Source organism: Mustelus asterias, chromosome 8, assembly GCF_964213995.1.
Source record: "Mustelus asterias chromosome 8, sMusAst1.hap1.1, whole genome shotgun sequence".
NCBI lineage: Eukaryota > Metazoa > Chordata > Chondrichthyes > Carcharhiniformes > Triakidae > Mustelus > Mustelus asterias.
Window position 1 is genome coordinate 32,611,335 of NC_135808.1, and position 22,371 is coordinate 32,633,705.

The 22,371-nt window shown below is 45.9% G+C and overlaps 1 protein-coding gene across 2 annotated transcripts; it reads right to left on the reverse strand.

The window, feature by feature from the left end:
- Positions 1 to 1,552: 1,552 nt before the first annotated feature.
- LOC144496987 (uncharacterized) lies at positions 1,553 to 20,799 on the reverse strand. Of its 2 annotated transcripts, none has more exons than XM_078217651.1 (4): positions 20,566 to 20,799; positions 12,874 to 12,968; positions 9,074 to 9,278; positions 1,553 to 5,677 (listed from the first exon to the last, which is right to left on the reverse strand). In XM_078217651.1, exons 3-4 carry the CDS (start codon positions 9,237 to 9,239, stop codon positions 3,909 to 3,911), a joined length of 1,935 nt encoding a protein of 644 aa, XP_078073777.1. In that variant the 5' UTR covers positions 9,240 to 9,278; positions 12,874 to 12,968; positions 20,566 to 20,799; the 3' UTR covers positions 1,553 to 3,908. The 2 variants fall into 2 exon arrangements, with proteins under 2 accessions (XP_078073777.1, XP_078073776.1); XM_078217650.1 differs by having other exon boundaries at positions 1,553 to 5,680.
- Positions 20,800 to 22,371: the final 1,572 nt, after the last annotated feature.

Below are 22,371 nucleotides of genomic sequence, written 5' to 3' on the forward strand. Positions count from 1 at the left end.
ATTCGGAGTTGTGGCTGTTCCATTTTGTGCGAGACTCCTGTCTCCCCTAGTTTTTGTTCCCCGTTGTGTTTTGGGTCGAGTGTTATTGGTTCTGTTTGTGGTGTTGTATGTGTTCCTGCTGTCTCTCGTGGCGGTTGTGTGTTGCCATTTTGTTTCAGTTTGGCTGAGTTGATTTCCGGTGTGGTGTTGTGTGATTCTTTGGGGGTGTCTCTGTTTCTCTGTTTTGGTTCTGGGGTGTTTGATTTTCATCTATCTGTTCCTCTCTCTCTTTCCTGTTCCTCCTCTGCTCTGTCATCTGTCTTCCTCATAGAGTCATAGAGAAATACAGCATGGAAACAGGCCCTTCAGCCCAACCGGTCCATGCCGACCATGGTGCCCTCCCAGCTGGTCCCATCTGCCCACGTCTCTGCCCTTTCTTCTAATTTGTTGATAATTGTTTTTACCATTATTTGCAAGTTGTCTTGAGCTACTCTGTGTTCAGGTTCTCCCATTGTTTCAGCTGATAGAGTACTTACAGATTTACATTTTTCCTCGACTCGCCTGTTAATTGTAGTCAGTCCCCATCTGGCCAACGTGGCCTCCATTTTTTAGGCTGCTTTAAAAGTTACAGATCAGAGAGGATTTGTTTGGCTGTCCTAATAGGTTCCCATATGTACTGGATTACCCCCATTGTTTAAGATGAAACTGTTACGATCTGCGGACGGTGCCCAGGGCATTGTGATACAATGAAATTAGAATGGAGAGGACAAAATAAGTGACCATACATATAAGAAAGGCAAAATTACAAACTGTGTCTGGACGCCAGTCACCCTATCTCGGGACATGGGTGATCTGTGATTACAAACCATTTGAAAAACCACAGCTTGAAAATTCATGGAGTTTGAAAAGTTGTGCAATGTGTCCTCTCGTGACTGACGCTTCAACTGAGGGAAATAGCTGTGCAATGTATATTCGGGCGGCTTGGTGGCACAGTGGTTAACACTGCTGCCTCACAGTGCCCGGGACCCGGGTTCAATTCCGGCCTTGGGTGATTCATAGAATCATAGAATCATAGAATCCCTACAGTGCAGAAGGAGGCCATTCGGCCCATCGAGTCTGCACCGACCACAATCCCACCCAGGCCCTACCCGCTAATCCCTTTTTGTACCCGCTAATTTACCCGCTAATCCCTCTAACCTACGCATCCCAGGACTCTAAGGGGCAATTTTTAACCTGGCCAATCAACCTAACCCGCACATCTTTGGACTGTGGGAGGAAACCGGAGCACCCGGAGGAAACCCACGCAGACACGAGGAGAATGTGCAAACTCCACACAGACAGTTTCCCGAGCCGGGAATCGAACCCGGGACCCTGGAGCTGTGAAGCAGCAGTGCTAACCACTGTGCTACCGTGCGGAGTTTGCATGTTCTCTCTGTGTCTGCATCGGTTTTCTCCGGGTGCTCTGGTTTCTTCCACTTTCCAAAGATGTATTATTTTAATTTACCCCTATTTTCAGGAAATAACATCAATACCACGTCTAGCCTTGGGTGGAGACAAATGCAGAGACTGACACTCAAATTATAAAGCATTTTATTCAATTATCAAACCACATTAAACAGCAAATCTAATAAAAGGTTAACAGTAGGATACAATTCAGAATGTGATTGACCCAATTATCTTGTTCCAAAGGAGAGAATGCCACAGATTATTTACCCAAATGTTCACCTTGTCTTCACCTTCTGTTCCTCTTCATTGCCACTCCTCATTGCCTGGTATAGTCCTTTGGGTGCCATTCCCCAGAATAACCAGTTCCTTCTCCTTTGGATACTGTTTCTCAAAGATTATTGAAAAGGCTTTCTTTTTCACAGCCTTGTAACAACTGATACCATAAAAATTGAACCGTTATCTTCTTCTGTCATCTTACTCAGGCTGTGTTGCAATTTGTACTATTTCTGTTTCCTGGGATTTTTACTCACAGACTCAAGTGGGTGATCACCTCAACAGTTGGCCATTCAACAACTCTCAGGCTGCTTTTCTTTTTATCAATAGAAACATCTAGAAGTGAGCAAGTTAACAAATTTCAGATATCCTTAACCTTACAATCTCTCCTCATGTAAATATGAACGTTAAAGATGTTCTTGCTGATAATGCTTAGCGCTTTCTTCCTGGCAGACGGACACTTATCATTTCTCCCAAAACAAGATTCCTGATCTTGGGAAAACATGTGTGAGCCTGCTTACATATTTCTCTAACTGTCATCTACAAGCATTTGATCACAAACTGTCTTCTCGTATTAAACTGGTATACATAACAACACTGCATTACATGGAGTTTTTAAAATCTCTGACTTGTATGTTTCAACAAATAGCTGAATATGATCAAAAAATAACATCAATGATCCTTTGAATTATCACAAAGTATTGAAGAAATGGTTAATAGCTACTTTCTGCTGTTTTCCCCATTAACAGGAATAATAATGAAATATTTACCCTTCTTTTTCATTAGATTGATTAAATTTAGAATCAAGTTACCAATTGATCTCGGTGACAATTATAAACTAACCCATTCATCAGGAAAATTATGAATTCAGAAACAAAGATGAGTTATACCATCTCTCCTCCACCCTAATTTCACCCTCCATGGAAGTTAATGGTCAGGGAATTCCACCTGACCCCATGTTTTTCCCGATTGATTAGTTTAAAATTTCCTTGCTTATTTTTAAAGTTTATTTATTAGTCACAAGAAGGCTTATATTAACACTGCAATGAAGTTACTGTGAAAATCCCCATGTTGCCATATTCCGGCGCCTGTTTGGGTTCACTGAGGGAGAATTTAGCATGGCCAATGCACCTAACCGCACGTTTTTCAGACTGTGGGAGGAAACCGGAGCACCCAGAGGAAATCCACGCAGACATGGGGAGAACATGCAGACTCTGCACAGATAGTGACCCAAGCCGGGAATCGAACCTGGTGCTGTGAGGCAACAGTGTGGATCTGGTGGGTCGTGGGTGGGGGGGAATGGGAAGTCCCATGCTGATGGGAGTCGGGGTGAAAATCTCTGTGCAGTCAGGAGTGTGGGGCAAGTCCTGTGCGGGCATCAATTTTGGTATTTAAAATAGCTATGCTGAAGTTAAGCGGTTTTATTTCTTCTAAGTTTTTATAATTACTCAGCACAACACTGGCAGAAGCATGCAAAGTTAGCGATTTAAATCACTTTGTTGGATGGTTCCCAGCACAATCGTCATGGGTAAGTTAGTGTATCAGTGCATTTGCCATGTAAACCCTCAGCTGGAACCTTCCGAGAGGGATTCCCCAGCAGTTCCTTCCGAATCAATCGCTGGCAAGGAAGGGAATTATGGCCCATTTTAACTGCTACAACCCTTCTTGCTTGGGATTATTCTTCATTCTCATCTTCTGTCTTGTCATGTTGTCTTACTGAGATAATTGTCTGTCCTCTGAGAATAGTTTTCCCTTTTTGTGAAGTTTTGAATTATTCTAACTGATACTGAACAAGAATATTTGACTTCTGACAATTGCAAAAAAGCGTTTTCTCCCATTCTGCGTTTATTGACAGTCAATTGTAGTTTCCTGGGCTTCCTACCAATATCTGTACACAAATGTCAGTTTGATCATTTCCAGGCTGTTTTCATTTTGTCATTTATCAAGAAGTCCAAAGAGTTATGCTAAAGTTTACCAAAAAACTCTTGTACCTACAGCGTTATTTAGATGATTAAAAATCATTAATTTATCAACTGAAAGTATTGAGCTCTCCAGATGGACATAGTTAGTTCAGTGAAATAAAGCATTTATAGACTGAGTAAAACAGCTGTTCCCCATATAGGAAACAGCTGGATAGAGTTAGTCAAATCAGCAAAGTTAAAGGTTACAGAAACATCTGCTCCCATATTTAAAACAGCTGGATGATATGACTATTGATCAACATAGTCTCCAAACTCAATGGCTTTCTGACCAACCCAATGACACATATTAGACACAACTCCTCGAACTCCTTTTCTGTTCTTTTCCCTCTCACTTCCAGCTTGATATTGTTTCCATTCCTCTGGAAACAACTCCTCTTTCCCAGCAACTTTTGCTAGTATCTCAGCCTGTTTCTTGACTTCACTCAGTGACTGGATTCTCTCTGTGAATCCAGGTTGAGCCTCCTCTTTCTCAGATTGAATCAGCAGCTGAATGTAAGCTGGGGTTGACAATGGGTTTGGTCTGAGAGCAATTTCTTCAAGTCTTGCAATGCACTGGGATGATGTTTCAATCAACTTGAACACTGCATCCTGAACATCATCCAATTCCTGCTGAAGTTTCTCCATGATTTTCTGCTTTGTCATCTGTTCACCAGATACCTTCTCATACTTTTCCTTCAGCTCTTTGTATGTCCTCTTCTCCTTTCTGGTTTGATATTTAAATCGGTACTTTTGGTTATAATGAATATTCCAGATACATTTACCAGGACAGACTGTGCAGTATCTATTGTTGTCCATTGCTGAACATTTCCATTTCTTCTTATCCTTAGAATAGGCACAGGGATAGTGACAGGTGAAGTGACATTTCTGACAGTTGGTTATGTATTTACCACTCCCACTGATATTGATCTTTTTTGGAACTGTGGTTTCAACTTCATATTCAAAATCTTTATTTGCATCCAGATCGACCTGGTGTTGGTTCAAAGCTTGTTGAGTCTTTCTGATCTCCTCCAGTTTTGTCAAACCCGCTGTGATCTGAGGCTGCAATCCCTCTATCGCAACTTCCAGCTGCTGACGCTCCTTAAGGACCTCCTTTGTCAAGCGTAAACTCTTTGTTTCCATTTTGTTCAGAGCTGCAAAGAATCTCTTCGTACTGTTTGATCCCATCTTCCAGAACATTGAATCAAAGTTATCACCATCCTCTTCCTCATCTTCAGTATCATCAGGGTTCCTCTTGTTGGCGGAATTTCCAGGAGCTGAACTTTGAGCAAATACGGCTGAATTGTTGAATTTGAAGTGAACTGGAAAGCCTTTTTTATCTTTGGGACACGGAACCTCAGCAACATTGATGGCCTCCAGAACGGGGGGAACTTGTCCGTCTGCAAATGTCACCAGGATTTGGATATTCTCAGCAATATCTTTACCAAAAATGGAAAGAATTGAATCAAAAACATATTTCTGCGTCTGGGTCAGGCGAGCCAAAGAGGCTTGAGCAATAAAACACACAGCATCGATCTGATCAGCACCATCTGGGGAAGTAAAGAACTCTCGGATCTGATCAGTGAGCAATTTATCTCGGGTAATTCCCCTGGTATCTCCGAATCCCGGAGTGTCAATGATAATGAGAGAGTAATCAATCTGGAATCCTTCTCGATGGTGGAGTTCATAGGCAGTGATTGCTGATGTCTGACTTTCAGCCTGGGATCGTCCTGTTCTTTCATCTATTAATTTAAATCTGAAATTGTCCTCCCATTCCACACCCAGGATGTAGTTGATCATTCCATTGATGAAGGTTGTTTTCCCTGCTCCTGTTGCTCCAAGAACCATGATTGTCCTGACTCTGTGTTTTGTGGTGGGTTTTCCGAGGGAGCATTTGACACGGTGTCCATCCTTGTCAAGTATCTTCTTCTCTAAGGGGAGTGTGTAAATGGAAGGGTTCCCATTGGCTGTTAATGTACTTTCTCTGCGAAGTTTCTCAGCTACTCTCTGGTTCGTTTTTGCTGCTGCATTTCACATATAATAAAAGAGTCATTACATTCTGGAAGATTTTTATGGATACAGGGAAAAGCTAGGCTTACAATTACTGTTTAACATTAGTTATAAGACTAGCATAGGTAAACTTCTTAATATGAGTTAACAGAAGGTTAAAGGCCAGACAACAACTAGTTAAGGGGCAGACAACAATTCTTTTATTCCCTACTTTTGTTTCATTACAAATAATGTGTAAAGTTATTTGTCAATATAAGGTCAAAAAATTAACGTCTGAATGTAACGTAACAGATGATTGTTGATGGTTCAGATATTTTTAAATAATGCTTGAATTAGCTGAATTTTGGCAGCTTCCATAATGGTTGCTTGGTGGAATGAGGACGGGTGTGGGAGGTTTTTAAATGTTGCTATTGAATCTGCTCAACTCCTTTCTCTGGCAACTCATTCCTTATACGCACCACCCTCTGCGTGAAGAAGTTGCCGCTCAGGTCCCATTTAAATCTTTCTCCTCTCAACTTTAGCCTCTGCCCTCTCGTTTTCAATCCTCCTTCCCTGGGATAAAGACTATGTGCATTCATCTTATCTATGCCCATCATGATTTTGTACACTTTAATAAGGTCACCTCTCATTCTCCTACATTCCAAGGAATAAAGTCTTAGCCTGGCCAACCTCTCTATTCTATGAAAGAAAACTAGACATAGACTGGAACAGACGGATATCACTGAAGCAAATAGATCCAGGAGATTGGCCAAACTTGTGGTTGGGATCTTCCTGCTCAAGGGAGGATGGTTGGGAAGGTGAAAATGAGCCAATCATAGACTGTTACTATCAGAGAAAGGAGCCAATCATGGACTGTTTCTCCCAGAGAAAGGAGCCAAACAGGGACTGTTGCTATCAGAAAAGAGCCAATTTGTGCGTCCATGGCTGGGTGGAAAGTAGAGACGTATTTAAGCCAGAATTTGTTAAGCTTGAGGCCAGCACTATATCCCGACAGGTGGGTGATCTGGTCAGCGATCTGAACAGAGAATGAACAAGGGTAGATTGACCACCCCATCCTGTCTGTTCCCCGGGAACACCAAGCAACTAAAACACTGGATGTGTAATCACTGGGGTACGTATTATTGACCTGTCTGTAACAGAAATCAATTCATAAACTGTAGTTATTTTGGGCAAATTCTTGAGTTTTGGGTCATTAAGGTCCAGAGTAGGAATAACATACATTTTCTATTAAACTTTTATCACTTGGTTCACTAGAACCTCCTTCTCCACAGTCAGCAGACACTCGCACTCTGTTGGATGTCCTGGGTCCCCTTCCTAGAATCATTCTTCCTCACTGGGATTTCTTTGTTGTCCATCGTGAACTATTTTCATAACTGTCTGCCATTGCTGATCAGCTGTCTTTTCTATAAATCTCCTCTGCACTCTTTTCAGTTGACCAATGTCTTTCCTAAAACAGAGTGATCAAAACTGTACACAATACTCTAAATGCGGCCTCACCAATGACTTATGCAACAGTTGGTTTGTCCGGTGAGTACTGCAGCACACCAGTAAATTCCCTGGTGTTCATTCTACACCCTTTTCCCAACCTCTGTACTTGCTTAAAACATATGACTTCTCCAACTTTTCCAGTTTTGATGAAAGGTCATTGACATAAAACATGAATTCTGCTCCAGTCTCCACAGATGCTGTTAGACTTGTTCAATATTTCCAGCATTTACTGTTTTTCAGAGATCAGCTTGGTCAGTGAGAGTTACAGAGTCACCACACATCCTACAAGTCCACCTGGTAAGCCTTCAACAATCCAAATTTACGGGGTACAGTGTGTGTGTGAAAGGGTGGGGCGTTGGACGGGGTACAGTGTGTGTGCGTGAAAGGGTGGGGGGTTGGACGGGGTACAGTGTGTGTGAACGGGTGGGGAGTTGGATGGGGTACAGTGTGTGTGTGAAAGGGTGGGGAGTTGGATGGGGTACAGTGTGTGTGTGTGAAAGGGTGGGGAGTTGGATGGGGTACAGTGTGTGTGTGTGAAAGGGTGGGGAGTTGGATGGGGTACAGTGTGTGTGTGTGAAAGGGTGGGGAGTTGGATGGGGTACAGTGTGTGTGTGAAAGGCTTGGGAGTTGGATGGGGTACAGTGTGTGTGTGAAAGAGTGGGGAGTTGGATGGGGTACAGTGTGTGTGTGAAAGGGTGGGGAGTTGGATGGGGTACAGTGTGTGTGTGAAAGGGTGGGGAGTTGGATGGGGTACAGTGTGTGTGTGAAAGGGTGGGGAGTTGGATGGGGTACAGTGTGTGTGTGAAAGGGTGGGGAGTTGGATGGGGTACAGTGTGTGTGTGAAAGGGTGGGGAGTTGGATGGGGTACAGTGTGTGTGTGAAAGGCTTGGGAGTTGGATGGGGTACAGTGTGTGTGTGAAAGGGTGGGGAGTTGGATGGGGTACAGTGTGTGTGTGAAAGGCTTGGGAGTTGGATGGGGTACAGTGTGTGTGTGAAAGGGTGGGGAGTTGGATGGGGTACAGTGTGTGTGAAAGGGTGGGGAGTTGGATGGGGTACAGTGTGTGTGAAAGGGTGGGGAGTTGGATGGGGTACAGTGTGTGTGAAAGGGTGGGGAGTTGGATGGGGTACAGTGTGTTTGAAAGGGTGGGGAGTTGGATGGGGTACAGTGTGTGTTTGAAAGGCTTGGGAGTTGGATGGGGTACAGTGTGTGTGAAAGGGTGGGGAGTTGGATGGGGTACAGTGTGTGTTTGAAAGGGTGGGGAGTTGGATGGGGTACAGTGTGTGTTTGAAAGGCTTGGGAGTTGGATGGGGTACAGTGTGTGTTTGAAAGGCTTGGGAGTTGGATGGGGTACAGTGTGTGTGTGAAAGGGTGGGTAGTTGGATGGGGTACAGTGTGTGTGTGAAAGGGTGGGGAGTTGGATGGGGTACAGTGTGTGTTTGAAAGGCTTGGGAGTTGGATGGGGTACAGTGTGTGTGTGAAAGGGTGGGAAGTTGGATGGGGTACAGTGTGTGTGTGAAAGGGTGGGAAGTTGGATGGGGTACAGTGTGTGTGTGAAAGGTTGGGGTGTTGGATGGGGTACAGTGTGCGTGTGAAAGGCTTGGGAGTTAGATGGGGTACTCAGCATGTCATGTTTCAATCTCTCAACAGGCTGCGTTCTCCGTCCCCAGCAAGTAAAGTAATCAGGTAGATGTAAGGTCTGGGGATGCCTCATGTACAGAGGAGAAAAATACAACAGCTCTGGAGGGTGGCTGTGAGGATGGGTAACGATTGGAATAGGCTGAGGGAGAGGAGAAATATTCAGATGGGGAAATGAGTTCTCAGCAGAGACGGTAATGTGGGGTCGAACATGCAGTGTTCACCAGAAACAAACTGGACAATTCGGTGTGGAAACTGGCAGCTGGATTGCTTCATCACTCACCTGTCCTGTCCTTCCGCTGCTGGGTCACTTGGCCATTTCCATCAATGTCTGATTCTTTGGAGGGTCTGGTCCCTTTCTCCTGTCTCCCGCTGTCTCTCCCGGGCTTCTCACCAACGGGTCCTACGTCTCTCAGTGAACTCGGTCGAGTGCAGTCTTCTGTGGCCATCTCTTCACGTGAATGGGTGTTGCAGCCTGAAAAATAAAAGTGCGGCTGAGATTTTCTGAAACATGACAAGGTCCATTGGAATGGAATTCAATGATAGATTAACGGTGCCTTCCCACACACTCACTTATCAGTCACAGAATCGGGAGAAGAGGTCTTCTGTGTAATGGAACAGAACTTCATGAACATCGGGAGAATGTCGTTAGGACACAAAGATGGAATTATTCATTTCGCCAGAAAATGAGTTCTCAGATTTCATCTTCTGTCTGTGTGAAAGGGTGGGGTGTTGGATGGGGTACAGTGTGTGTGTGAAAGGGTGGGGTGTTGGATGGGGTACAGTGTGTGTGTGAAAGGGTGGGGAGTTGGATGAGCTTAAGTGTGTGTGTGAAAGGGTGGGGTGTTGGATGGGGTACAGTGTGTGTGTGAAAGGGTGGGGAGTTGGATGGGGTACAGTGTGTGTGTGAAAGGGTGGGGTGTTGGATGGGGTACAGTGTGTGTGAGGGTGGGGAGTTGGATGGGGAGTTGGATGGGGTACAGTGTGTGTGTGAAAGGGTGGGGAGTTGGATGAGCTTAAGTGTGTGTGTGAAAGGGTGGGGTGTTGGATGGGGTACAGTGTGTGTGTGAAAGGGTGGGGAGTTGGATGGGGTACAGTGTGTGTGAGGGTGGGGAGTTGGATGGGGTACAGTGTGTGTGAGGGTGGGGAGTTGGATGGGGTACAGTGTGTGTGTGAAAGGGTGGGGATTTGGATGGGGTACAGTGTGTGTGAGGGTCGGGAGTTGGATGGGGAGTTGGATGGGGTACAGTGTGTGTGAGGGTGGGGAGTTGGATGGGGAGTTGGATGGGGTACAGTGTGTGTGAGGGTGGGGAGTTGGATGGGGAGTTGGATGGGGTACAGTGTGTGTGAGGGTGGGGAGTTGGATGGGGAGTTGGATGGGGTACAGGGTGTGTGAGGGTGGGGAGTTGGATGGGGTACAATACCTGCTCTTTCACTATGATTTATGCATCATCTTCTTCCTGGGTAAAGGCAGATGTGATATGCTCATTTAATACCTCAGGAGTACCCCCTACCTCATGCATGACACTCCTGCTCCCCCTTCCCACAGTTTTGGTCCCAATCAACTGTACTTTTACTATTTGAATGCCTTTTGGACTCACACTGTGTCTTCTTTACCTGAAAACTGAGGATTCCTGTGGTTGACAAGTTCCCTCAGTTGTGTCTGTTCCATTATCCCCCAATATTCCCTCACTCTTTTCCCTACCTCCCAGAATAATGATGGGCTCCTCTTGTCCTCACCTACCAGCCCACTCACCTCTCTATTCAGCAGATCATCCTCTCCATTTTCAGCATGATGCTCCCATCAATCACATCATCCCCTTAACTCCCCAAAAAAACCCTGTCCACAGGGGGCCAAGAGACCCTCCAAACACATTGCTGAGTCAGTGGAATCAGATAGATGTGATGGTCAATACTAAAACGCCGAGACCTGAGCAGTGCCACAAATAGACCATAAAAGTCACACAAGTGGTCATAGTTGGTGACTGTATCCACAAATGTTATATTCAATCAGTCTCTACTTGCCTTGGGCAGTAGTCTGACTCCTCTGAGTGTCGGCCCCTCAGCTATTTTGTCTCACAAAACAGATGTTGGGTCTGAAAGTCCGATAGGATGTGTCTCAGAGGCTGAAAAAGGCTATTCTCAAATTGAAAGAGACACATTGACTGTTGTATATGGAGTAAAGAAGTTCCACCTTTGTGACGGACCACGAACCACTTTTGGGTTTTTTAAGGAAAGCAAGGCCATTCTGCCAATCACATCAGCAAGGATCCAGCATTGGGCATGAATCCTATCAGCGTACGAGTATACATTCCAACACCGGCCTGGAATGCAGATAGCAATGCTGAAGCATTGAGTCACCAACCATTCGTGAGAGTGTAGCAACCCCCAGTGCCCTAGGAAACTGCTGGCGCTAAACTACTTCGATATGTTGCTTGTAGTATCTTCTTGTGACAGGACACTGATGTTGGTGCACTTGTCCTCTTATGTAAGACTTCCCACAGACAGCGTTGATAGCATATTCCAGTGACTTGAATGGGATCAAAGGTTATGGGGGAAAAAGCAGGGTTAGACTATTGAGTTGGATGATCATAATAAATGACGGAGCAGACTCGAAGGGCCAAATGGCCTCCCCCTGCTCCTATCTTCTGTGTTTCTGTGACTCGAGATACCTCTGAAACATTGTCCATTTTTCAGCCCTGTAAAGTAAGGAAGAGTTTGCGACTGCATGGTAGACCATGAACTTCATTTCAGTTTTGGTATTGGGGGGGCGGTTCTCCCAGCCCCCCGCACTGCTCGAGCAGCACAACGGGCCGGGAGACATCAGCGGAGACTGTTTCACGGGGCTTCCCGCTGGGCACCATGGCCTCCATGCATCTCCGGCTCAAAGTTTTTGAGAGTAATCCGGTGCTGGTTACAATATTGAAATTAACATTAACATTTCATTAGCGGGCGCAGGACTAAAGTCTCTGGGCCCGCTCGCACCTCTGCCCCCTCCCCACTCCAGTGGGATATACAACTGCTCCCCACTAATGGGGAACAGGTGGCTGACCCCGCTGAAGAGAGGAATTGAGGCACCCTCAGAAGGTCAGGGGTAAGGCAGGGGTGCCCTGGCAATGCCAGCCTGGCAGTGTGCAACTGGTACTCTGGAACTGTCAATCTGGCACAATGGCAGTGCCCACTGGGCGATGGTCAAGGGGATGGGGCCTGAGGGGCGGGGCCTAAGGGGGATGGGGCCTGGTTAGGGCAGGGTAAAATGGGAGGTGGCAGGTGTGCTGCGCATTCTGCACCCTGGGGAGTGGGGGGAGAGGGTCGGTGGTGGGAACGTTGCACACTCTGCAACCGGTGATCAGTTGGGGGGGTGGTGTCTGAGGGTGGAGGGTCAATCAGCAGGGCCAGGGATGGGGGATGATCGATTAGGGGAGGCTGTGGGTGAGGGGTGATCGGCAAATTGGGGTGAGGGGCAATCAGCCGGGCTGGGGGTGGGAAGTAATAGTGGGGGCGGGGGGAGGGACAAATCCTATGATAGTTGGGGGGGGATGAGAGGCCAGCACTAGCAAGGTGGGGATGCCGGCAATATCGGGGTTGGGTGTCTGACAGATCTCTCCCTGTGGGGTTGCACAGAACAGAGAGAGATACTTCTCTCCTGCCGGCTTCCTGGTAAGCTTCGGTCCCGCCCCTACCGCTGCTGGCGGGAAACAGAACTTGCTTCATTTTTTGCTCAGTGTCATAAGATTGGATTTTTAACTCACCCAAAAAATGGATCTGAAACCCTCCCATTTTCACACTTGTTCGGGACTTTGAATTGTTTTGGTAAGATTGCCCCGTAAGTCTCAAAATGGGAGAATTCCACCCATGGGGAGTCAGTAACTGAGTGCTGAGAGGATTGGAGGTTGTGTACAATCTATCAGAGAATGGTGAGTGAAATCTATCTCACAGGACCTGAGGCGAGAGGAGGCCTCGATTAGAAAGTTGTCATTGGTTTGGTGAAGGAACAGGATCCCAGGAATCCTAAACTATTAGAGAGAGAGAGTGAGTGCAGTATTTCAGTAATTGATGTTGTTCCATATCTTTAGATTGAAGGTAGAACCAGGTCAAAATCACCACAGCACCAATTACAACAGAAAGAATCACTGGAAGAACGATTGTCGAAGATGTGATCCAACAGACAAAGTGATCTGTAAATTACAGAAAATAATTCACACAAATCATTACGGAAGCATCATTGTAATCTCTCTCGTGTGTATCTCCACACCCACAATGTTTTTTACCCTTTGGGGAATAGTGGAGGAAGGATTTCCGAGCTGAATATCACGCTGTTGAAAGCTCCTTCCATGACCAACAAATCCTGGTGTTGGATTTGAACCTGGAGCTTCTCATCCAGAGGTAGGGACAGTACCACTGCACCACAAGAACTCCAACATTTTGTAATGAGGGAATATTATTACAGGATATTGCTTGAAGCAAACTCAATAGCTTATTACCAATGTTTTGGCTATGTTTAGAATATCATTGACACGCATCGGAACATAGGGTGAAATTTTCCCTTTTTTTGGCTGTGTGGTTCAGGGTGTAGCCAAGGAACCTGACTTGGGCTTTTCCAAACTCACTCTTAGTCAAGTTTACCACCAAGACCACCTCCTGAAGTCGATCGAACAACTCCACTCAGTGCTCCAAATGTTCTTTCCACGTCTGACTGAAAATTGCCAGATCGTCTCTGTGCACCACACAGTTAGGTAATCCTGAAATTACCTTATTGGTTGGCCTTTGAAATGTGGCTGGGTGTTTTTCATTCCAAATGGCATGACTTTGAACTGGTACAAACCATTTGGTGTCATGAAAGCTGAAATCTCCTTTGCAGATAAAGGTACCTGCATATCGCATTTTCATTGTCCCAATGAATCCATCGGAGTGACAAATTTATGGAGCAGATATAAATTTGCTTCATGGGGGCGATCTTACCATTGTGCCACACCAGTGGATGGGTGGGGCGAACTGATAAGATCACTCGAGAGCCGAGAAATCAGGTTCGTGCCTGATTTCTCATCTCTCGCGATCTTACCAGCAGCGGATATCCGGCGAGATCAACCTCATGCCCCTCTCCAGTACAAGGCCAAATGAATTATTTAAATATATTTAACCTGTTTTGCATAGATTTAATGAGGCCGGGACACTATCGTCCAGACTCACTTGCCTGTGTGACCTCGCCAGAAGAGGTTCTCTCTGGTGAGAATCACAGCTGGTCCCTAACAACAAGGACCAGTCGTGAAGGCCTCGTCAGTAGAACCAGAGGCCCCTTGGGTTGCAGTTTGTAAGCCAAGGAGGCTGGCTGAAAGCAGCAGAGACAGGGTCGGAGAATGAGATACTGGGGGGGGGCCAGTTGGTGGAGATGGAGGGGGGAGCCACCGCCACTCTGCAATGGGGGAGGGAGGGGGACGATCAGGGCTGGCCATGGGATGGGGGGGGCGGGGTTGATCACGGGTGGGTCAGGCAGGCAATTGCAGGGTGGGGTCAGCTATCTGATCATGGGGGAAAGTTTGGATGTCTGATCGCGGGGGGGTCAAGCAGGCCGTCGTGGGGAGAGTCGGGTGTCTGATCGTGGTGGGGTAAGGCAGGCGATTGTGGAGGAAGGTCAGGCAGGCGATCGCAGGGTGGAATCAGGCAGGCAATCTAGGGAGGGGTGTCGGATGTCTGATCGCGGGGAGGGGGTTCAGGCAGCTGATCGCGGGGAGGTCGGGTGTCGGATTGTGGAGGGGTCTGGCGACTGCTCATGGGGGGAGTCGGGCATCCGATTGTGGTGGGGGAGGGTTTGGGCAGGTGATCACGACTGGGTGGGTGAGGTGGGGGGGGGGGGCGGTGCAGGGGCAGTCCGGCCTGTGGGTAATCGGGGATCGCGATCGGCTGCAGGCCCCCGCGGTAGTTGGGGACTGGCTGTTTTTTCAGCCATGGAGACTGGCTGAAAACAGCAGTTGCTGATTGACAGGTCTCTGCTGCAAAAGGTCTGATGTGGAGATGCCGGCGTTGGACTGGGGTAAACACAGTAAGAAGTTTAACAACACAGGTTAAAGTCCAACAGGTTTATTTGGTAGCTTTCGGAGCTCCAAGCCCCTTCTTCAGGTGAGTGGGAATTCTGTTCACAAACAGGGCATATAAAGACACAAACTTAATTTACATGAATAATGGTTGGAATGCGAATACTTACAGCTAATCAAGTCTTTAAGAAACAAAACAATGTGAGTGGAGAGAGCATCAAGACAGGCTAAAAAGATGTGTATTGTCTCCAGACAAGACAGCCAGTGAAACTCTGCAGGTCCAGGCAACTGTGGGAGTTACAGATAGTGTGACATGAACCCAATATCCCGGTTGAGGCCGTCCTCGTGTGTGCGGAACTTGGCTATCAGTTTCTGCTCAGCGACTCTGCGCCTCCGTGTGTCGCGAAGGCCGCCTTGGAGCACGCTTACCCGAATATCAAAGGCCGAATGCCCGTGACCGCTGAAGTGCTCCCCAACAGGAAGAGAACAGTCTTGCCTGGTGATTGTCGAGCGGTGTTCATTCATCCGTTGTCGCAGCGTCTGCATGGTTTCCCCAATGTACCATGCCTCGTGACATCCTTTCTTGCAGCGTATCAGGTAGACAACATTGGCCGAGTTGCAAGAGTGTGTATCGTGTACCTGGTGGATGGTGTTCTCGCGTGAGATGATGGCATCTGTGTCGATGATCCGGCACATCTTGCAGAGGTTGCTGTGGCAGGGTTGTGTGGTGTCGTGATCACTGTTCTCCTGAAGGCTGGGTAGTTTGCTGCAGACAATGGTCTGTTTGAGGTTGTGCGGTTGTTCAAAGGCAAGAAGTGGGGGTGTGGGGATGGCCTTGGCGAAATGTTCGTCTTCATCAATGACATGTTGAAGGCTCCGGAGGAGATGCCGTAGCTTCTCCGCTCCGGGGAAGTACTGGACGACGAAGGTTACTCTGTCCACTGTGTCCCGTGTTTGTCAAAAGTGTTTGTCAAAAGTTTGGCAAAAGATCTGCACATGCACAATGGCGCCCTCTGCTGCTCTGCCCCCCCCCCCCCCCCCTCCCCCCGCCAGTGTGTTGATCAGGTCTGTTCAAGTGAATTATCTTAATTATTTTAAAATCTCAATCTCTTTAAACATGAACAAACTGGTTGGAACTATCAGCTGGAGATTAAAAAACACTTTGCTGGACAAATCAATTTTATAAGATTTGTTTGTGGAATGTGGGCTTTGCTGTCGGGGCCAGTGTTTATTGCCCATCCCTTATTGCCCTTGAACTGAGGACATTTAAAAGTCAATCACATTGCTGTGGCTCTGGAGTCACATGTAAGACCAGATTGCATAAAGACAGCAGATTTCCATCCCTGAAGATCATTAGTGAACCAGATGACATTTGACAACAATCAACAATGGTTTAAGGGTCATCATTAGCCTCTGAATTCCCGATTCTTATTGAATTATAATTTTACATTCTGCCACAGTGGGATTCACACCCATGTCCCAGAACATGACCCTGGGCCTCTACGTTACTACACCAATGGCAAGTCCACTGCACAACTGCCTCTGCGACTGGATCCTGAACTTCCTAACCCACAAAAACAATATCAGGAAGGATAGGCAACAATATCAGTAAGGACAGGCAACAACACCTCCTCCACGATCATCCTCAACACCGGTGCCCCACAAGGCTGTGTTCTCAGCCCCCCACTATATTCCTTATACACCTATGACTGTGTGGCCACATTCCCCTCCAACTTGATTTTCAAGTTTGCTGACGACACCACCGTAGTGGGTCGGATCTCCAACAATGATGAGACAGAGTACAGGAATGTGATAGAGAATCTGGTGAACTGGTTCAGCAACAATAATCTCTCCCTCAATGTCAACATAACGAAGGAGATTGTCATCGACTTCAGGAAACATAGAGGAGAACATGCCCCTGTCTGCATCAACTGGAACGAAGTAGGAAAGATCGAGAGCTTCACATTTTTAGGTGTCCAGATCATCAACAACCTGTCCTGGTACCCCCATGCTGACACTATAGTTAAGAAAGCCCACCAACGCCTCTACTTTCTCAGAAGACTAAGGAAATTTGGATGTTAGCTACGACTCTCACCAACTTTTACAAATGCACCATAGAAAGCATTCTTTCTGGTTGTATCACAGCTTGGTATGGTTCCTGCTCTGCCCAAGACTGCAAGAAACTACAAAAGGTCGTGAATGTAGTCCAATCCATCACGCAAACCAGCCTCCCATCCATTGACTCTGTCTACACTTCCCACTGCCTCGGCAAAGCAGTCAGCAGAATTAAGGACCCCACACACTCCGGACATTCTCTCTTCCACCTTCTTCCATCGGGAAAAAGACACAAAAATACCAATCGATTCAAGAACAGTTTGTTTCCTGCTGCCATCAGACTTTTGAATGGACATACCTTGCATAAAGTTGATCTTTCTCTACACCCTGGCTATGACTGTAACTCTACATTCTGCACTCTCTCATTTCCTTCTCTATGAACTTTATGCTTTGTCTGTATAGCACGCAAGAAACAATACTTTTCACTGTATACATGTGACAATAATACATCAAATCAAATCAAATCCCCAAATGGTTTAGGTTAGAAAAAAATATTGCCATCTATTCCTGCAGTTTTTTACAGAATGTTTTGCTGACTTTTTCCAAGAGCTGTTATTGCAGTTGAGGTCATTATGAATGCTCGGTAGAGTTTCTAAGTTAGAAAAGCACTTATCACAGCAGGGGAACTAAGTTGACAGTCTAAATAGGCCAGTTGACACATAGAAAGAAACTTAGCAAGAACCTTTACCAATTACAATCAAGAAAAAAACCCACCATGATATTGTATAAACCTTAACAGCTCAATATACTGTTCCAACATAACATTCTTACCAACATATACCCCTGGTTTCAGTTTTGCACAGGAAATACATTTGCTCACGTGATTTTGCAGCTCTGCAACACCTTCTATGAATTAGTCCTTTGGATGGAGAATTGAAACGCTGACCTCTCAGCCCTGTAGCTCCCAGCACATCTCGAGGTAGAGATAGAGCCTCTGCTTGCCTCTAGCTAGCAAACCACCAACAACAAAATTTTCACTCCAGAAAGGCAAGAAAGACCGCTTCCAACTAGCTTGCAGAATTTCTAATATCAGGGAGAGAGACAGACACACTGCCTCCAGCCTCTAGTCCAGACATCTTCTAACGAGCCAGCAGCCAAAACTGAAAGTAAAAGAGCTCTTGTGAGGAAAAAAACTGTCCCACCTGACCTTTCAATCATTCTTCCCCCAATATTCCAATAAGGTCACAAACTCCAAGCGAGTGCATTAAAATTAAACAAAAACCCATCAAATCATTGAAGCAGCAATAAACGACATCTAGTCAGACAGCTCGGTGCCTGCTTATAACTGCAGAGAACATCATTAAATGTACATTTCTGAAAGGCACAGTAGCGTCACAACACATAGTCACCCAAGGCGAGAATTGAACCTGGGTTCCTGGTGCTGTGAGGCAGCAGTGCTAACCATGGTGCCACAGTGCCGCCCCACAGTTTAAAAATTCTTCCGTTAAATTTATGTCCAGTAGAATTTTATTTAAAGTTTTTTTTAATAGAAAATGCTGGACCTCCTCCTTTAATGCAGCTCCAAAGTGGAAAAAACAACTTACCCACTACATACACAGTCTAAGAATAAGGGGTAAGTCATTGAGAACTGAGATGAAAAATAAATTCTTTACTCAGAGAGTTGTGAACCTGTGGAATTCTCTACCACAGAGAGCTGTTAGGGGCAGTTTGTTAGATTTGTTCAAGAGGGAGTTGGATGTGGCTCTTGTGGCTAAAGGGATCAAGGGCTATGGAGAGAAAGTGGGAGTGGATACTGAAAGTGCATATCAGCCATGATCATATTGAATGGTGGTGCAGGCTCAAAGGGCCGAATGGCCTACTCCTGCACCTATTTTCTATGTTTCTACCAAGTGAGTAGGGAGTCCTCTGCTCTGCCTTGCTATTCCCTCACAGGTCAGCTCCTGTATCAGTAACTGAACTCTTATTATCGATATTCCCCAGTCATTTGTACAGATATTGATTTTGTATGCAAGATCATTCCCCCTTTTCTCAGAATTCCCACATCTCCAAATTCCTAATTAATTCACTCTGTTCAGAGATGCCACTCCATTCCAGGACTGCTCTGTGAAGAACCCTTTTAATGGGTTTTATGAAAGGGAAATTTCTTTCAGTATCAAGTGTAATGAGTGCTGTATCAGACCTTTAGAAGTTTCTTTTCTCATCTGTACATGTTTCCTGATGTTTGCCCGTATGAATGCCGACCAGGTGAATGGTTTATGGGGATGGCAGAGAGGTATGGGGTGATATTGGATCTGGTTGGGGGCATGGTAGCAACATGGGGAATTAGGGGGGGATGAAAGGGTAATGAAAATGTAAAGGCTGAAGGATAGAGTGCCTCACAGCTTTTGTGAGATCCCAGAGAAACAGTCCAACCAGCCCATTTTGGCACTCACTTATCCACACTCTGTTTCTTGTTCATCGACCAATCTTTTATCCATGCTAATGATATACTCCCATTTCATGAGCTCTTATCTTGACCATTAAAAGTTTTTATGCCACCGTATTCAATGCCTTTTAGAATTACAAATGCACTCCGCCTGCTGGTTCCCCTTTATCTACACTGGCAGTGATACATTCCAAAAAATCTATCAAACATGACTTCACTTCAGAAAACCTCATAGATTCTGCTTATTCATATTCTGATTCTCTCAATGCCTTGTTAAAACCCCTCCTAATAGGTCCTAATATTATCTTGACAGCTGATGTCAGGCTAACAGACTTGTTCCTTATTCTCTTATTAATCAGTCCATGAATAACAGTATTACATTTGCTAACTTCCAATACATTGTGATTATTCCAGGGTTGAGGGAACGTTTGGATGTCGCTATCAGGTTCAAGGGATTTGTTCGCCTTTCGCCCAATTAACTTCTTTCATATTTTTCCTTTGCTGATGTTAATTGCTTTGGGAACCTCATTCTCATCTGCTCTTTGATCCCCCACTATTTCTGTGATACGTCTTGTGGCGTCTACTTGATTTCTCCACCATTTCTTTATTTCGAAGATATTTTACCTGTTTCAGCCTCGAAGGGACTCGGATTTACTTTCACAACTTTCTTCTTCCTCCATATTTAAAGATGCCTTTACCATTCACTTTGATACTTCTTGTTATTCGACTCTTGTATTCTATTTTCTTCTTCTTTGGCATTTTTTTAACTCATGATTGGTGGTAGGTCAGAAAATAGGACAGATTGAAAGAGCCAGCAAAGAATGACTATTAAACTAATAAAGAGAAAGAAATTAGAGTATGAGAGAAGGCCAGCTAGAAATATAAAACATGTAGTAAGAGTTTCTACAAGTTTGTGTAAGTTTGTCCTTTATAAAATCCTAAAGTCAAGAAATGAAAGTCAAGAGTGAAAAGTGAAACCCCTACAGTTCCTTCACTGCCTCTGTGTCAAAATCCTGGAACACCTCCCTAACAGCACTGTGGATGTACATACACCACAGGGATTGCAGCAGTTCAAGAAGGCAGCTCACCACGACCTTCGCAAAGGCAATTAGGGATGGGCAATAAATGCTGGTCCAGCCAGCAATGCCCACATCCCGTGAAAGAAGAAAATATAAGAAACACGGAGTAATCAGGTAAACTCACACTCAGAAATTCCCTGATACATGAAATTATTTCACTGACCTGTATATGAAGTGTGTGCGATCCAGCTGTGGGGAATTGCTGTAATGACCGGATGTACCAGTGCTCTCACTGAGATCTCACCTCCTGTATTGACAGCACTGTTATAAAACAGGAAAACCGTTGGGCTGGTGAGAGTTGAAGTCAAGCTTCGATTGTTTCAGCGTCGGCGGGTTTGGGTGTGGAGTAATGCTGCTATCAGATACAGGAAAGGATTATTTACTGTGGACGCTGATCCTGCTGTTTCAACATAGTGTTATTCTGAACTTGTACAGGAACTGCTGCTGGTATATGAGAGATTCTGACGAAGGAGCAGCGCTCCGAAAGCTTATGGTATTTGCTACCAGATAAACCTGTTGGACTTTAACATGGTGTTGTGAGACTTCTTAATCTGAGAGATTCAGCAGGGGAGTGTCAAATATTTGAATTTCACTTTGTTAGTTGCAGTTTCTCTGCACAGTGAACAGATTCTGGGGAATGCGACAAGTACTGATTTCAGTAATATGATACCATATCCTGTGGTAAACTGAGTGAGGTCAAAGCAGGTTGAGATGATGGTCAGCAGCAGAATACACAGTGAGCTGGTTGCAAGAGGAAAGTGGAGACCCAGAGCTGGAAACCCTGTTGATCACAATTTATATTCATGATTTAAAAATTGGGATCAAAATCAGAGGAGGTGATTCTCCCATCCCGCTGTGCTACAAAAGCAGCGCAGCGGGCCGGAGATTCAAGTGGAGGCCGTTTTGCGGGCCCTCTGCTGGGCGCCATGGCCTCCGCATGTTCCTGGCAGCCGGATTTCCGGTGCCAGTAGCTCCGTGTCGATTTCTGGTGCAGAGCTGCAGAATTTATTTAAATGCACATTTAAATCTCTTACATATTATTAGTGGGCCTGAGACTGAAATCTCCAGACCCGCGATCCTCTCCCCCCACCCCCTCTCCGCTAGGAGTGTTTCACTCCAGCGGGGTTTACTGTAGCTCCTCACTTGCGGGGAGCTGGCGGCCTAACCCCAGTGGGGTGAAGGGGGGTAAATGAGCCCTCCCAGAGGGTCGGGCACCGTGGCGGCTGGGATCGAAAGATCGGGCTGCAGTGGAGTCGAGGTTGACCCGGACACGTCCGGAGGGCCAGCAATCAGACCATGGCGGGGTCGGATGGCCAGCGACGTGGGTGGGGGGGGGGGGCGCGGGGCTGGCCAGCGATTCAACTGGCCAGCAATCGGGAGGCCGGCAGTGTGGGGCCACTGCGCATGCACCAATCTCAGCACTGACAGATCGGCGCATACGCAGTGGCCCGCTCAGCGCTCTGCTGCTGTCTACTCCAGACGGAATAGGCCCTGCCCAATGATTTTCAGCATGATTCACGCTCGGCACTCTGCAGTGCACAGAGTGTGGGAGATTCATTGTGAAACTCCCGCTGAAAAAGACAGCGGAATTTACTCCAGTTTTTACACAAATTCGACACTTAGAAGTTTTTTGGGAGAATCGCTCTCATAATTTCTAAATTTACAGATGAAACCAAATTGAGAGAATGATCAATTCTGAGGAGGACTTTGATAATTATAGTAAAACATTAATAAATGTACAGAATGGGTCTGAACAGTTTGAGCACAGATCAGTTTAATAGTTTACATTTCAGACAGAAACAAACAGGCCATCAATGGAAAATAAGATTCAAAATTGGATGTTGGAGCAAAGTGGTATCGGCAAAAAAATAAATCCCTCCATCCCATGGCACAGGCTAATAAAATCACAGCAATAACAATCCAAACACGAGGGGCCCCATTTTACCATTTTCAGTCGAAGTGCTGGGCG